General features: G+C 44.4%; 2 protein-coding genes across 2 annotated transcripts in view; one reads left to right on the forward strand and one right to left on the reverse strand.

Moving 5' to 3' along the window:
• Positions 1-4,454, forward strand: part of LOC120049677 (neuralized-like protein 4) — a 29,081-nt gene extending 24,627 nt beyond the window's left edge. The window contains exons 29-31 of the mRNA XM_038996026.1: positions 319-431; positions 691-892; positions 1,888-4,454. Coding sequence (XP_038851954.1) covers positions 319-431; positions 691-892; positions 1,888-2,092 — 520 coding nt within the window. The 3' untranslated portion in view covers positions 2,093-4,454. The remainder of the gene's footprint in view (positions 1-318; positions 432-690; positions 893-1,887) is intronic.
• Positions 4,455-6,966: 2,512 nt separating this feature from the next.
• hdlbpb (high density lipoprotein binding protein b) overlaps positions 6,967-14,539 on the reverse strand; it is a 36,381-nt gene continuing 28,808 nt past the window's right edge. Inside the window, exons 20-28 of the mRNA XM_038996027.1 lie at positions 11,190-11,340; positions 10,506-10,630; positions 10,282-10,386; positions 9,752-9,886; positions 9,534-9,677; positions 8,951-9,130; positions 8,562-8,678; positions 8,281-8,427; positions 6,967-8,140 (exon numbers count right to left, since the gene is read on the reverse strand). Of these exons, the coding sequence (XP_038851955.1) occupies positions 8,048-8,140; positions 8,281-8,427; positions 8,562-8,678; positions 8,951-9,130; positions 9,534-9,677; positions 9,752-9,886; positions 10,282-10,386; positions 10,506-10,630; positions 11,190-11,340 (1,197 nt within the window). The 3' untranslated portion in view covers positions 6,967-8,047. The remainder of the gene's footprint in view (positions 8,141-8,280; positions 8,428-8,561; positions 8,679-8,950; positions 9,131-9,533; positions 9,678-9,751; positions 9,887-10,281; positions 10,387-10,505; positions 10,631-11,189; positions 11,341-14,539) is intronic.

The following is a 14,539-nucleotide window of genomic DNA, read 5'->3' on the forward strand; positions in this document are numbered from 1 at the left end:
CAGAGGTCGCAAACAGCCAATCAAGTGGACTGCGAAAACTGTCTTCAACCAATTACTTTAGATCAGTCCCAGTGCTATTCATGTCCACTGAATGAGTTTAATCTAGTTCAATTAACAAATGGATTAATAGATCTTACCTATTCTCACCTTTGGCGAAAGATAAGGGGAGAGAATGTGAATAAAAATAGTATACAGTTTAAACTTTGAGAACTGGCTTTGAGTATCAATGTCCTCAGACACGAGATACAGGTGGAGACGGGAGAAGGGTTATCTAACAATTTTGTGTGTGATTGTGTGCGTGTACTACCTCCCCTATAGGATCAAGCCCCACTGCGAGGTGTCTAGTGCGTTTAAGAAGTGGCACATAGCCTACCACGGCACCAGTGTAGGGGCTCTGAGACGCACCCTGGACCATGCTCAGCTGCTCTCTGGTACGACGCAGCATTTGTTTCCTCCTCCACTTTTTTTGGACCCCTAAAAATAGAGTGAATTGACCACAGGTCACCTTTATTTTGATGTGCATATCACCTCAAGGTGTTGTTTCTCTCCCAAAGCACTAATCAGATGTCTAGCCTTTTGAAACGTATGGTTGATTTCCAGAACCATTTCCGTCACAAACATTTTCCCTAATGATTAAAGAATCATGACGGTGTTGTAAATTAACAAACCCATGTTGTCTTGGTGTTTCAGGGACTTCGTCCATCTTCTCTGTGTCTCCGGCAAAGATGGAGGGTCCTAACGGCTACAGTGAGCCAGAGGAGAACAGCAACAGCCTCCCCGACAGGGAACGAGACAGGGACAGAGACAGGGACAGGGACAAGGAGGTTCCCCGGGTACAGCTGTCCCCCACCATGCGCTACTCCGGCCTGGAGATGTTCGCCCCTAAAGTGCAGTACGTGTCAAATCTATCGTTGTCCCTCTCATGCCCTTGCTTTTTATCTGCCTATTGCACTTATTCAAATTGAAGTATACACTGTGGCCAGTTTATTAGGTACACCACCCCGTTCACACAAATGGTTCGCTCCTACAGACCGTGAGTCACGTGGCCGTGGCTTGCTATATAAAGCAGGCAGACGGGCATTGAGGCATTCCGTTACTGTTTGATTGAACGTTAGAATGGGCAAAACGAGTAACCGAAGCGTCTTTTGAGTGTGGTATGATCATCAGTGCCAGGCGCACCGGTTCCAGTATTTCAGAAACAGCCGGCCTCCTGGGACTTTCACTCACGACAATCTAATGATTCCCGAGAATGGTGCAAAAAACATCTAGTCAGCGGCAGTCCTGTGGGCGAAAACAGCTCGTTGATGAGATGTCGAAGGAGAATGGCAAGAATCGTGCAAGCGAACAGGCGGGCCACAACGGCACAGTACGACATTGGTGTGTGCAGAACAGCATCTCGGAACGCACATCCCGTCGCTCCTTATCACAGATGGGATATTGCAGCAGACGACCACAACGGGTTCCACTCATATCAGCTAAAATCAAGAAGTAATGGCTCCAGTGGGCGTGATCACAAACACTGGACAATTGCGGAGTGGAAAAACAGCGCCTGGTCCGACGAATCCTGGTTCCCGTTGCGTCACGGTGATGGCAGTCAGGAGTCCATGGCCCTATCCTGCCTGGTGTCAACGGTGCCAGCTGGTGATGTAATAGTGTGGGTTTTTTGTGGCACACGTTAGGTCCCTTGATACCAATTGAGCAATGTTTCCATGTCCCGAATAATTCAGGCCGTTCTGGAGGCAAAGGGGGTCTGACCCGGTACCAGATGGGTGTACCTAATAAACTGGCCACTAAGTATACTGTATACCATGAAATTGTTATGCTGTCTTGCCTTGCTTTTGTTCTTTCATTCTTATTCCCATAACTCCTGCTCTCCTCTCCCTCCAGATTCCGGGACCCTCGTTCTCACTGTTGTCACCAGGCCCAGGTGGGTTTCCAGGTGTGCGTGCGGCCGGGCTCTTACAAGGTGGGGCCCCAGAACCTTGGGGCCAGCGAGCCCCTTGACCCCCGCTTTAGCAACACAGAAATCGAGTGGATCACCAAGGAGCAGGGGGGCACCCTCCTCTACGGCCTACTCATACGGGTGGAGTGAGGGAGGGATGAACAGCGGGATGGATAGAGTGGAGATAAGGGAGCTTCTCTATCCCAGCGGTGCCTCCAAAACCTCTACTCCATCAACCAAATTCCAGACTTTGAGACTCTTTAGAATTTGGGTAATTTCCCTCCTGTTCCTGAGGAAGGGAATTGTTGACATTGACAGTTCAGCATTATTTTAGTTTATTTTGGACAAAGTACATTTTTGTTTGTTTTGGAAAAATTTTAACAGGGTGGGGCTTTGGTGGATTCAGAAGAACAACAAGACTGACACTGCCTGCACTTTATGTTTTGAACACTGTGGGCAATTTAAAAAAGAAAAGAAAAGAAACAAGTAAAAAACAATCTACTTCTCATTCATAATACAACACTAGTTTTTGGTCACCGCAGTTTTTCTTTTAGCACTGTTGTCCTCTCTAGCTCTTGTTTTTATCACCTTTTATCCCAGCCTGATCACTCTCCTCACTCTCTTTTTGGTTCTCAAGTACGGGGGGGTGGTTCTCCTCAGTTCTCAAGGCTGAGTGCACAACCGGAACCGGTCACGTTCCAAGACTTGGACCGTTCTTTAAACCTCCTCGCAATGGCGACCGCCACCCCCCCATCGCCTGCTGCGCAGAACGGTCACTGACTATTGGACTTTATAAACTAAAGACTTAAGACGCGTGTCAATGGAGGAGGAGAGTGCAAAATCAAACGATGAGGAGAAAGACTGGAAATAACCCTGAACAGGAGAAGGACCTGAGAGCACCTTTTTTAGAGGGAGGAACACACAAAAAACTGGAAGAAAATGTTTACAGGTGTAACACTGTCTGTCTACATGTATGCGTAAGACTCGTCCTCTCCATCTCCCTCCCCTCTACTCACTACTGTCCTAGATTAAAAATGTTGTCTTCGTCAGTGGAAAGCGCTTTCCTAAGACGAGGGTCCTTTCTCGTTCCCATGTTGCAGAGGTATAGATATATACACTGTTTCTTGTGGGGGGAAAAAAGGGGTCTATTCAAATCTGTTTCACCGACAAAGCTATCGGCATCTTGAAAAGTGTGAAGTGGCTTCCTCTCCTTAGTCCTCATCTCCTTCACCTGCACTGATGTGAAGGAAAAGAGCAGATAGAAATGTCATGAATAGAGCTGACATGATTCTGTACCAGATAGGTGTGTTTGTTCTTCATAACATAGTACTATCTGAACTTTACACAATGTTGTGGCCTGCTGAACGTGCCTGTTTTCACACGTCGTCGTTTACACTAGAGTTGCGTTCAAGTCTTTAAAGATTGTAACGTATCTGTCCCATTATGGCGTCGGTGACCGTACGGGCAGTGCCAGTGAGGCCATCTCCATTTTAAAGTAGTACATTTTCTTCTACTTCTGAGTTGGTAAACAAACTGAAAGGGTGCACACTGCCACCTAGAGTGTGTTGTTTGAACAGGTATAAAGCCAAGGTTGGCTATTTACAGCCACCTGCAGTCATGGAATGTTTGCTTACGAGTATAATCCATTGGCTGATCCCTGGATGGAATTTTATGATGCTTCCTTAACCCATAGGAAGGCCCACCCAGTTGACTACTTCAAAATTGTGAAGTCCCTAATGCCACTGCCCATGCTCAAACTTGCTTCTGGACACTGGAGTCCTCTATAGAACTCTATGGTCATAGTTTTAACAGGGAGAAATGTTCAGAGCCAATAAGATCATAGGGGTGTGCCCTCACATTGGTGTGTCCGTGCAAATACTCTTGGGAAATGCAGTATTTAACGAAATGCAGGCCCTGATGCTGGTGTTTACATTGTGAATGTAATTCATTAGGGTTTTTGTCATTTAGTTTTGTGGTCCGTTTACGTTGAAACTAACACCCTTCATTTGACATATTACATTAAAAAAAGATTAACACTGGTTAATTCATTCCTGATCCTAATATTCCCCTAATATTTGATTACATGTGGACGACTCTAAAGCATATCTTCTTTTAGCCATGTATTTTGTTGCCAATCTGATATATACTTACGTATGACATTTACATTCATACATAGCCGCGCCATCTTGCCAAGTCATTATTTTGACAAAGAGAGGAGAAAAACAGGTTGAGTCAAGACTTAAGGTTCAGTTGACTTTCCTCACACACAACTGTGTATAACCTAATTTATTGCAACAAAAAAAGTGGGCTTTGAAGAAGAAACGAACTTGCTTGCAACGTCCAATCAAAATGTGAAAAATGATATGGGGTTATTTAAAGGCCCAGTGCTGCTTTTTATGATAATACATATTTTGTTTCTTCTGTATGTTGCATTTGTACAGGCTGTTACATAACATGAAATCATATCTTCCTGATTTGTAAAAATAAATAAACGGACAGAGTATGCACATGACTCTGGACTGGCGTTGTGTGTTTCTTCCTTTTTAAAGTGATCAGCAGTAGAAACAAAGCATTTTCCCTGCCCGTTTTTGGTAAAAAGCTGTGGAATTTGGCTGGAGGAATGTAAACACATTCATAGACAGAGCTATGGATGCAAGGACTGACCATCCATGATATAGTTTATATAGTGTTTATTCAAACGTTGAGAAAAACAAGCTTACATCTAAGATTCGGACGACAGTTGAGCTAAGCTCATGAGGCATTTAAATTATATTCAAGAATCATTGATTGGGTACATATAATTTAAGTCAAAATGGATGTAGCCCCTTAATCCAAGAAGAGAAAAGCCTTAAGTACAACATAATTTACACCAATCAAAAAGACACGAGGCTGTTTTAGATTTTACATTTTATTCAGAGTAGGAAAAAGAATCCAGTCACTGACGTACTGCAGTGTTGCATATTTACTCAATCACACTTTTTTTCTAAATTATTCCTAAGAATTATATCTTAAGGCCAATAAGTTTTCAGCTCCCCCCCAAAAACGCAGGCAGACTCCGGCTCCATTGCCTTGCCGACGAGTTGTGACACACCTACCCACATCAGTAATGTCAATATAAAATGTCTGACCTCAGCGATCCAGTGACAAAGTGTGGTGAAAGTTCAAAGGTTAAACACAAAAGGAGTGTTTAACAAATAAAAAGTAGTGCAACAGAAATGAGTTGCTTTCCCACAAAGCTTCAACTGGTGACACATTTACAGTACATACATAGACTGTGTACAAACATTAGGAACGTCTCTTCCCATGACAGACTGACCAGGTGAAGGCTATGATCCCTTACTGATGTCACTTGTTAAATCCACTTCAATCAGTGTAGATGAAGTTGAGACAAGCCAAAAAATGATTTTTAAGCTTTGAGATATACATTGTGTGTGTGCCATTCAGAGGGTGAATGGCCAAGACAAAAGATTTAAGTGCCTTTGAACGGGGTATGGTAGTAGGTGCCAGGCGCACCAGTTTGAGTGTGTCAAGAACTGCAACACTGCTGGGTTTTTCACACTCAACAGTTTCCTGTGTTTATCAAGAATGGCCCACCAACCAAAGGACATCCAGACAACTGTGGGAAGCATTGGAGTCAACATGGGCCAGCATCCCTGTGGAACGCTTTCGACACCTTGTAGAGTCCATGCCCCGACGAATTGAGGATGTTCTGAGGGCAAAAATGGGTGCAACTCAATATTAGGAAAGTGTTCCTAATGGTTTTGTACACCTCCGTGTACACGTAAAAACAACCATCTATTCTTCCAGTTGGGTTGAATTGTCTGTCGTTTGTTAACTAGTCCATCCTCGGAGGGAACTCAAACAAATCTACAGGCTGTTCTGCACCAGTCCTCCTGTCCTTTACATCAGCATACAGGAGACTACCACAGAAATACAATAACTAGAACGGTAATTCCACATTTAAGCCAACATGGTCTGAGGGGCTTTTTTCCCCCCATCCTAGTCAATCTATTTGTATGGCGACAACAGGCGCATGGAAGTTAAAACAGATTCACTTCTGGAACTACAAGTTCGGATTCCAAGTAGGTACAATGGGCGAGTTTGTTATGCATGGATATCTGAGCCTAGGTCAGTTTCTAAACTACAGTAGAGCAAAAGGGGCCTCAATGGAACGAAAGTCATTCTGATCAATAACACCACCCCAACTTGGTCGTGGAATGAGGGAAGGGCCAGTGTGTGGTAAAATAAATCGATAAGTAAAAACAGTTTGTGCTACAAATTATATAAATAAGTGCAAAGTTTTGATTCAGCAGAGCTTTGGAGTCCTATTTTCCCAGCAATACACAACACAGGAGGTTGGTGGCACCTTAATTGGGGAGGATGTGCTCGTGGTAATGGCTGGAACGTTTGATGCCATTCCATTTGTGCCGTTCCAGCCATTATTATGAGTCGTCGTCCTCCCCTCAGCAGCCTCCACTGACACACAAGTTGAGCTACTATTTGCGAGTGCACAAGTATTTGGGGGAGTTGAAATGTAATATTCTTTACAAATGGACGGAGTCTGAAACTACACAAGGTGACTGAACGGAGGGGTCGGGCGTAGAAAGGGAAAGAAGAGCGACGGAGCTGGAATGAAGAAAAATGCAAAGAAAGTAACGGATGGAGGGAGTAAAAGATTGGTCAAGCTTCTTTCGAATGTACACCTTACGCACACACATACAGTCTTTCAAATGAAGAGAGGGAAAAAAATAGAAACAACTTCAGAAATTGTCCACAACAACACACTAGTACATAACCAAATGGTCCCCCTCCCTCCCTCCCCCATACACACATTCCACTTCTGCTATGTGCTTTATGAAAACGCCAGATCACAGAAATGTCAATAAATAAAATGGGTTATAAATAAACAAAAACATAAATAACAAGAATTATAAACTGGGTGGTTCGAGCCCTGAATGCTGATTGGCTGACAGCCGTGGTATATCAGACCGTATACCATTGTTATGACGAAACATTTATTTTTACTGCTCTCTTTACATTGGTAACCAGTTTATAACAGCAATAAGGCACCTCAGGAGTTTGTGGTATATGGCCAATATACCACGGCTAAGGTCTGTATCCAGGCGCTCCACGTTGCGTCGTGCGTAAGAACAGCACTTAGCCGCGGTATACTGGCCATATACCACACCCCCTTGTGCCTTATTGCTTAAATAAACAACCTTCGGTACACAGACCTCGCTGGACTCACACGGCTAAGACTCAAAAGATAACTCACCATGAAAAAAACAATGGAAGCTATTTTAGCTCAGGTAGAAATAAATTACAGATGAAACTATACACATCCTCCTCTTGTAAGAGTGAAGACCACAAAACATCACAGCCCAACATCACCCCCCCCCCGCTTCCCCTCTGATGAGTTTCAGTAATAACGTACTTGGAAGGATCAGCTAGTAACAAACTCCGGTAAAAACCCCCACAGTAAAACATCGTAGGAGTACATCGTTAAAAACTCCTCTCACGCAGTAGAACATTAAAATCCCCTTTTATCATCAAAACCACACAAAATTAAGCAGTGTTTGCTTTACAACTTATGGTTTGCGAGTTCTGCCACCCTGCGAACCTAAAATCCTCCACATCCCTCTTGTCTTGTAAAGAGGGCTGTTGGTTGGCTGGTGCTCTCCAGTTACACTGCTTGCTGGGTTAAGTTGGTTCAAAGGACCGTTACAAGATGCCTGGAGTGTCGGTTTGGGGTTTTGGCAGTTGGCAGTTGGGGTCCACTGACTAAAACAAGTCCTTTAAAATGCAACGACAACTCCAGCGATGTTGAAGTGACGTGGAGAGGCAAGACAAAGCAAGAAAACAAGAGAGAGAAAGTCTTTCCTCCAATGGAGAGAAGGGGATAGAGGACAGATGGAGAAGAGATGGGGAGAGGGAGATGAGGACGTGCTCTTTTTTTCCTCTGGCCTTCCTGGGTTGCCGGTTGAGGGTAACAGCTGCGAGAGAGCAAAAAACGGAAAAGGGGGAGGAGGCGGAGGGGCGAAGGCGAGTAGCGATTTGTCCAGTGTTTGTTCTCTCCCTCTCCTCTCTCTTGTTTTCCCAGATGTCTCAAAACTTCTTGGGGCCCCAGGCGGAGGTCTGTTTTGGGGCCAGGCCTGCGCCGAAGGTGGGGAAGTCCTCAGCATTGCTCATATCAGGAGCCTGAGACACACAACAACACACAACGTCAGAACAACCTCACGATGACGAAGATATAGGCCTACATGATAGTGACTATTGATGATGAGGAGGATACTGATAAAGATCACACAGAGCATTATGACGAGAATCAGGACACGCACCGTGTCGTTCCAGGGGGCGTCCCGCACCACAAAGCCCTTGGCCGCCCCCCCGCTGATGTCGCCGCCCCCACCTCCTCCCCCCCCTCCATAGCGGGACGGGGGCTTCATGTAGGCTGCCATCGTCTCGGTCTCTGTCACACTCAACATCTAGCATGGAATGTTGGAGAGACAGTAGTAAAATAAAAAGGGGAGAAAGTAAGATAGTAGCAGAAAAGAGAGAGAGAGACAAAGTTTCTCACGTTTACTCCATATACTGATAATTGACTCCGTCCATCACTCACATGTTCCTCCTCCAGATTGAGGAGGTGGTCGACGGCGTTGTCCACACTCTCTGGTAGTCCAGTCACCGTCACCCTGCCTGGGTCCTCTGAACCCGGCTGGGGAAACCGGATGTCCACCTAAACACACACACACACACACACACACGACAGAGGAGAGAAACCATACAACGTCAGAGTGTGGCACAAACACGGCCTCATTTGCATCCACAACATACTGTAGTTGTTAACATTTCAAACTAAAGGGCTTAACAAACTGACTCCCGGAGGTACTGCGACAGAAAAAGAAAAAGTCTCCTCTAAAAACAAAACAGACTGGTGCTGCGATGTCGTGCGTCCCTGTGACATCTTCGTTTACCCTGGGGTTCAATCACCCCCCCTCACGCCCGTACCTTGAACTCTTCCATGGTCTTGCGGATGGCCTTGCCGCGGGCCCCGATGATGCGTGCGTGTGTGCGGGGGTCCAGGTGCACGTCGTGGCTGACCATCTCCTGCAGCGTTGACACCAGCAGCTCGATGGCTGACCGCGCCTCTTCCGTGTTACGCTCATACCCAGAGATCACTATCACATCCTGGGAGAGAGAGAGAGAGAGAGAACAGAGAGAGAACAGAGAGAGAACAGAGAGAGATCACCACCACATCCTGGGAGAGGAGGGGGGAAAAGAGAATAAGAGAGTGGATGTGTAAATGAGAAAGACAGCACGGGAGATGGAGAGGAGAATTAGGTGCAGGAGGGAGGTACGGAGTTTAGAAACAAGAGGGGAGAGGATGAGATGGGGAGGGATCAGAACACAAGAAAGAACAGAGAGGAGAAGAGGACATGGCAGGGCGAGAAGAGAGAGAACTGTAAACACACAAAAATGACAAAGGAAAGATGAGAGAGAGCGAGAGAGCGAGAGAGAGCGAGAGAGCGAGAGAGATAGAGAGAGAGAGAGCGCAACAGAAAAGAGCAAGACACACACACACTCTCCTGACCTGCTGTTCGTCCCCTTTATCTGGGAACTGAACGTTGACGTCGTGGTCTTTGCGGATCTGAGAGATGACCACTCCCTTCCGGCCAATGATCTTGGGGTGGAACTTAGGATCTACTGAGATGGAGACCTTGAAGCTCCTCAAGGCCTGGAGGGACAGGGAGATAAACTAGTCAGTACTGTGTGTGTGTGTGCGTCTCCCTATTTAGTGTGTGTTCCTACCCTGTCCTCCTGTTCAGCCTGTAGTTCTTTGACTCTCTCCAGCAGGCCTGACTTGGCCCGCTCTACGTTGGCCACCTGACCTGTCACCTTGATCACATCCGACTGCTGCTCCGGCTGGGGTACCCAGATGTTCACCTACACACACACACACACACACACACACACACACACACACACACACACACACACACACACACACACACACACACACACACACACACACACACACACACACACACACACACACAGGGAGTTACAGTACAGAGTCAAATTTAGTCCGATTTTCCCACGGTTTCTTTGAGAAGGCACAGTAGAAAAACTATCAGTTTGACGGCAATCTGATCAAGACCAATTTAACATGAGGTAACGTACTAAAATATAAATTATTTGCAGAATTGAATATCAGGGACGACAGTAGTTTGCGTAACAAAAGGGCTATGATGAGCAAATGCAGTGTGCAGTACATCAAGATTGAACGTCAGAGCTGCAGTTCTACACGTCCACCAGAGGAGGGCGATGGAGCTCCATACCTCATACTCCTCCATCATCTTCCTGATGCCACTGCCCTTCTGACCAATGATGTAACGGTGTAGCTCAAAGGACACCTCAACATCCTCCGTGACCGGGACCAGAGCCTGGAAGGAGGGTGAAAGGTGAGAGAGAGAGAGAGAGAGAGAGAGAGAGTGAGGGAAAAAATAAGCACACAACACTCTCCCAACAGAGTGTGAAAAGTTAACATCTTAACAGTTTATACCAGTAGGGCGATCTTTGCCAGCTCACACTTCTCCGTCCGCCCCGAGATGGTGATGACGTCACACTTGCGAAGGACAAACTCCGCCTCCGGGCTGGCGTCACCGTTCTCCCGAGGGGGCTCCTGACCTGCAGCGTCACCATGGCAACAAGAACACGGCTTATTTGGGAGTTTCTGGTGAAACTCCGATGTTCAATTTCAAGCTGACGTGTTTTGAACCAAACAACAAAACGGGGGGCATGTTTGTTTTAGGTAGAAATGAAAGTGCCGGGTAGGAGTTAATTAACCCATTACATTCTAAGCCCTGTCCAAGCCAGGGGAGAGGGGGGTTCTACTAAACTTTTTTAAGGTCATACCGAGGATCATTTAACTATCTGATTTGGAATTTTAAGGCCCTTTGAAGTATCAAAATCGATACATATTTGATTACATTTTTTGTTGTTGACCTTACTGCTATTAGCCCATGCAAATACATTGAATAACAGAATCACTACATGGAACAACAGACACCCCCATACAATTCTAAAGGAAGTATGTTCTGAAGGTTCCTACCTATATCTTAGAGATACAAAAAAGATCAGGAAACATTTGTTGTTTTTTTTACACGTATTTAACCCCTCATTTTTGGCACTAAACAGTCTCCATATACACAGTACTTCCATTCATTTTCAGACCGCCTTGGCTGACCTGCTGTGTTGTTGGCGTTGTCGTCTCTCTCTGGGAACTTGACCTGCACCTCGTAATCTCTGGTGATCTGCTGGATCCTGCAGCCTTTAGGCCCCATCACAGCCCTGTGGTACCGCTGGGGGACCGCCACCTCAACACTCACCTGGGCCTCCTGGAGGGAGGGAGACGGTCATCACAACAGACTACACAATGGTCCACTTCCTGCCCGACTAGATGCGCAGGAGTTGCATTACATCAACCAAGGGATGAGTGCCACGTCACCAACTGTGCAGTCAGGCATCAGACTGCTATATCATTTGAAATGTGTTAATGAGTGTCTTTAGTTGTAGTTAAAGCTGTGATTGCTTATTGATGTCACTTGTTAAATCCACTTCGATCAGTGTAGATGAAGGGGAGGAGACAGGTTAAGCCTTGAGACATGGATTGTGAATGGGCAAGACAAAAAAATGTAAGTGCCTTTGAACGGGGTATGGTAGTAGTTGCCAGGCGTACCAGTTTGTGTCAAGAACTGCAACGCTGCTGGGTTTTCGCTCAATAGTTTCCCATGTGTATCACGAATGGTCCACCGTCAAAAGGACATCCAGCCAACTTGACACAACTGTGGGAAGCATTGGAGTCAACATGAGCCAGCATCCCTGTGGAACGCTTTCGACACCTGGTAGAGTCCATGCCCCGATGAATTGGGGATGTTTTGAGGGCAAAAGGGGGTGCAACTCAATATTAGGGAGGTGTCCTTAATGTTTTGTACACTCAGTATATTTACAGTGCATTCGGAAAGTATTCAGGCCCCTTGAATTTTTCCCCATTTTGTTATGTTACAGCCTTATTCTAAAATTGATTAAATTCATGTTTTCAACCTACACAATACCCCATAATGACAAAGCAAAAACAGGTTTTCTATATAAGGCACACAGTTGACAGTGCATGTCAGAGCAAAATCCAAACCATGAGGTTGAAGGAATTGTCTCAAATAGAGCTCAAATACAGGATTGTGTTGAGGCACAGATCTGGGGATGGGTACCGAAAAATGTGTGCAGCATTGAAGGTCAAGAACACAGTGGCCTCAATCATTTTTAAATGGAAGAAGTTTGGAACCACCAAGACCAGAGAAACAAGATTCTCTGGTCTAATGAAACCAAGATTGAACTCTTCACCCTGAATGCCAAGCGTCACATCTGTAGGAAACCTGGCACCATCCCTACGGTGAAGAGTGGTGTTGGCAGCATCATGCAAGTCAGGATCGAGGGAAAGATGAACGGAGCAAAGTACAGAGAGATCCTTGATGAAAACCTGCTCCAGAGCGCTCAGGACCTCAGACTGGGGTGAAGGTTCACCTTCCAACAGGACAACAACCCTAAGCACACAGCCAAGTCAACACATGAGTGGCTTTGGGACAAGTTTCTGAATGTTCTTGAGTGGCCCAGCCGGAGCCCGGACTTGAACCCGGTCTAACAACTTTGGAGAGACCTGAAAATAGCTGTACAGCGACGCTCCACATCCAACCTGACAGAGCTTGAAAAGATCTGCAGAGAAGAATGGGAGAAACTCCCCAAATACAGGTGTGCCAAGCTTGTAGTGTCATACCCAAGACGACTCAAAGCTGTAATCACTGCCAAAGGTGCTTCAACAAAGTACTGAGTAAAGGGTCTGAATACTTATGTATTCAGTAAAGGGTCTGAATACATTTGTACTTATGTAAATGTGATATTTTATTATTATTATTCATATATTTAAAAAATACATTTTTTTTGCAAAAACTGTTTTTTCTTTGTCATTATGGGGTATTGTGTATATACTGATGAGGGGGGGGAAAAAACAATTGAATCCATTTTAAAATAAGGCTGTAACGTAACAAAATCTGGAAAAAGTCAAGGGGTCTGAATACTTCTCGAATGCACTGTATGTCTGTAATGTCTATGTTAATGTTTTAAATGTATGTAAATTGTAGTCTTTGTCTGTAATGTCTATGTTAATGTTTTAAATGTATGTAAATTGTAGTCTTTTTGTCTGTAATGTATATGTTAATGTATGTAAATTGTAGCCTTTTTGTCTGTAATGTCTATGTTCATGTTTTAAATGCATGTAAATTGTAGTATTTTGTCTGTAATGTCTATGTTAATGTTTTAAATGTATGTAAATTCTAGTATTTTTGTCTGTAATGTCTATGTTAATGTTTTAAATGTATGTAAATTGTAGTCTTTTTGTCTGTAATGTCTATGTTTTAAATGTATGTAAATTGTAGTCTTTTTGTCTGTAATGTCTATGTTAATGTTTTAAATATATGTCAATTGTAGTCTTTTTGTCCGTAATGTCTATGTTAATGTTTTAAATATATGTAAATTGTAGCCTTTTTGTCTGTAATGTCTATGTTAATGTTTTAAATGTATGTAAATTGTAGTATTTTTGTCTGTAATGTCTATGTTAATGTTTTAAATGTATGTAAATTGTAGTCTTTTTGTCTGTAATGTCTATGTTAATGTTTTAAATGTATGTAAATTGTAGTCTTTTTATCTGTAATGTCTTTTTCGTTATGCGTCGGACCCCAGGAAGACTATCTGCCGCCACTGTAACATCGGGGAAGAACGTGACCATTATGGTGACAGAGGCAGACAAAGTCTCTCATGCTATCTATCAGACAGTGGGCAACAACACCCCTGTTTGCTACTGTATAGACTTGTCCTTACTGCATAGAGTCGTCGTCATTACTGTATAGAGTTATCGTCATTACTGTATAGAGTTCTCGTCATTACTGTATAGAGTTGTTGTCATTACTGTATAGAGTTGTCGTCATTACTGCATAGAGTTGTCGTCATAGGCCCCGTGTGGCTCAGTTGGTAGAGCATGGCGCTTGCAACGCCAGGGTTGTGGGTTCGATTCCCACGGGGGGCCAGTACAAAAAAAAGTATGAATGTATGTACTTGTAAGTCGCTCTGGATAAGAGCGTCTGCTAAATGACTTAAATGTAATGTAAATGTCATTACTGCATAGAGGAGTTGTCATTACTGTATAGAGTTGTCGTCATTACTGCATAGAGTTGTCGTCATTACTGCATAGAGGAGTTGTCATTACTGCATAGAGTTGTCGTCATTACTGCATAGAGTTGTTGTCATTACTGCATAGAGTTGTCGTCATTACTGCATAGAGTTGTCGTCATTACTGCATAGAGTTGTCGTCATTACTGCATAGAGGAGTTGTCATTACTGTATAGAGTTGTTGTCATTACTGTATAGAGTTGTCGTCATTACTGCATAGAGTTGTCGTCATTACTGCATAGAGGAGTTGTCATTACTGTATAGAGTTGTCGTCATTACTGCATAGAGTTGTCGTCATTACTGCATAGAGTTGTCGTC

The sequence above is a fragment of the Salvelinus namaycush genome, chromosome 6, assembly GCF_016432855.1.
Source record: "Salvelinus namaycush isolate Seneca chromosome 6, SaNama_1.0, whole genome shotgun sequence".
NCBI lineage: Eukaryota > Metazoa > Chordata > Actinopteri > Salmoniformes > Salmonidae > Salvelinus > Salvelinus namaycush.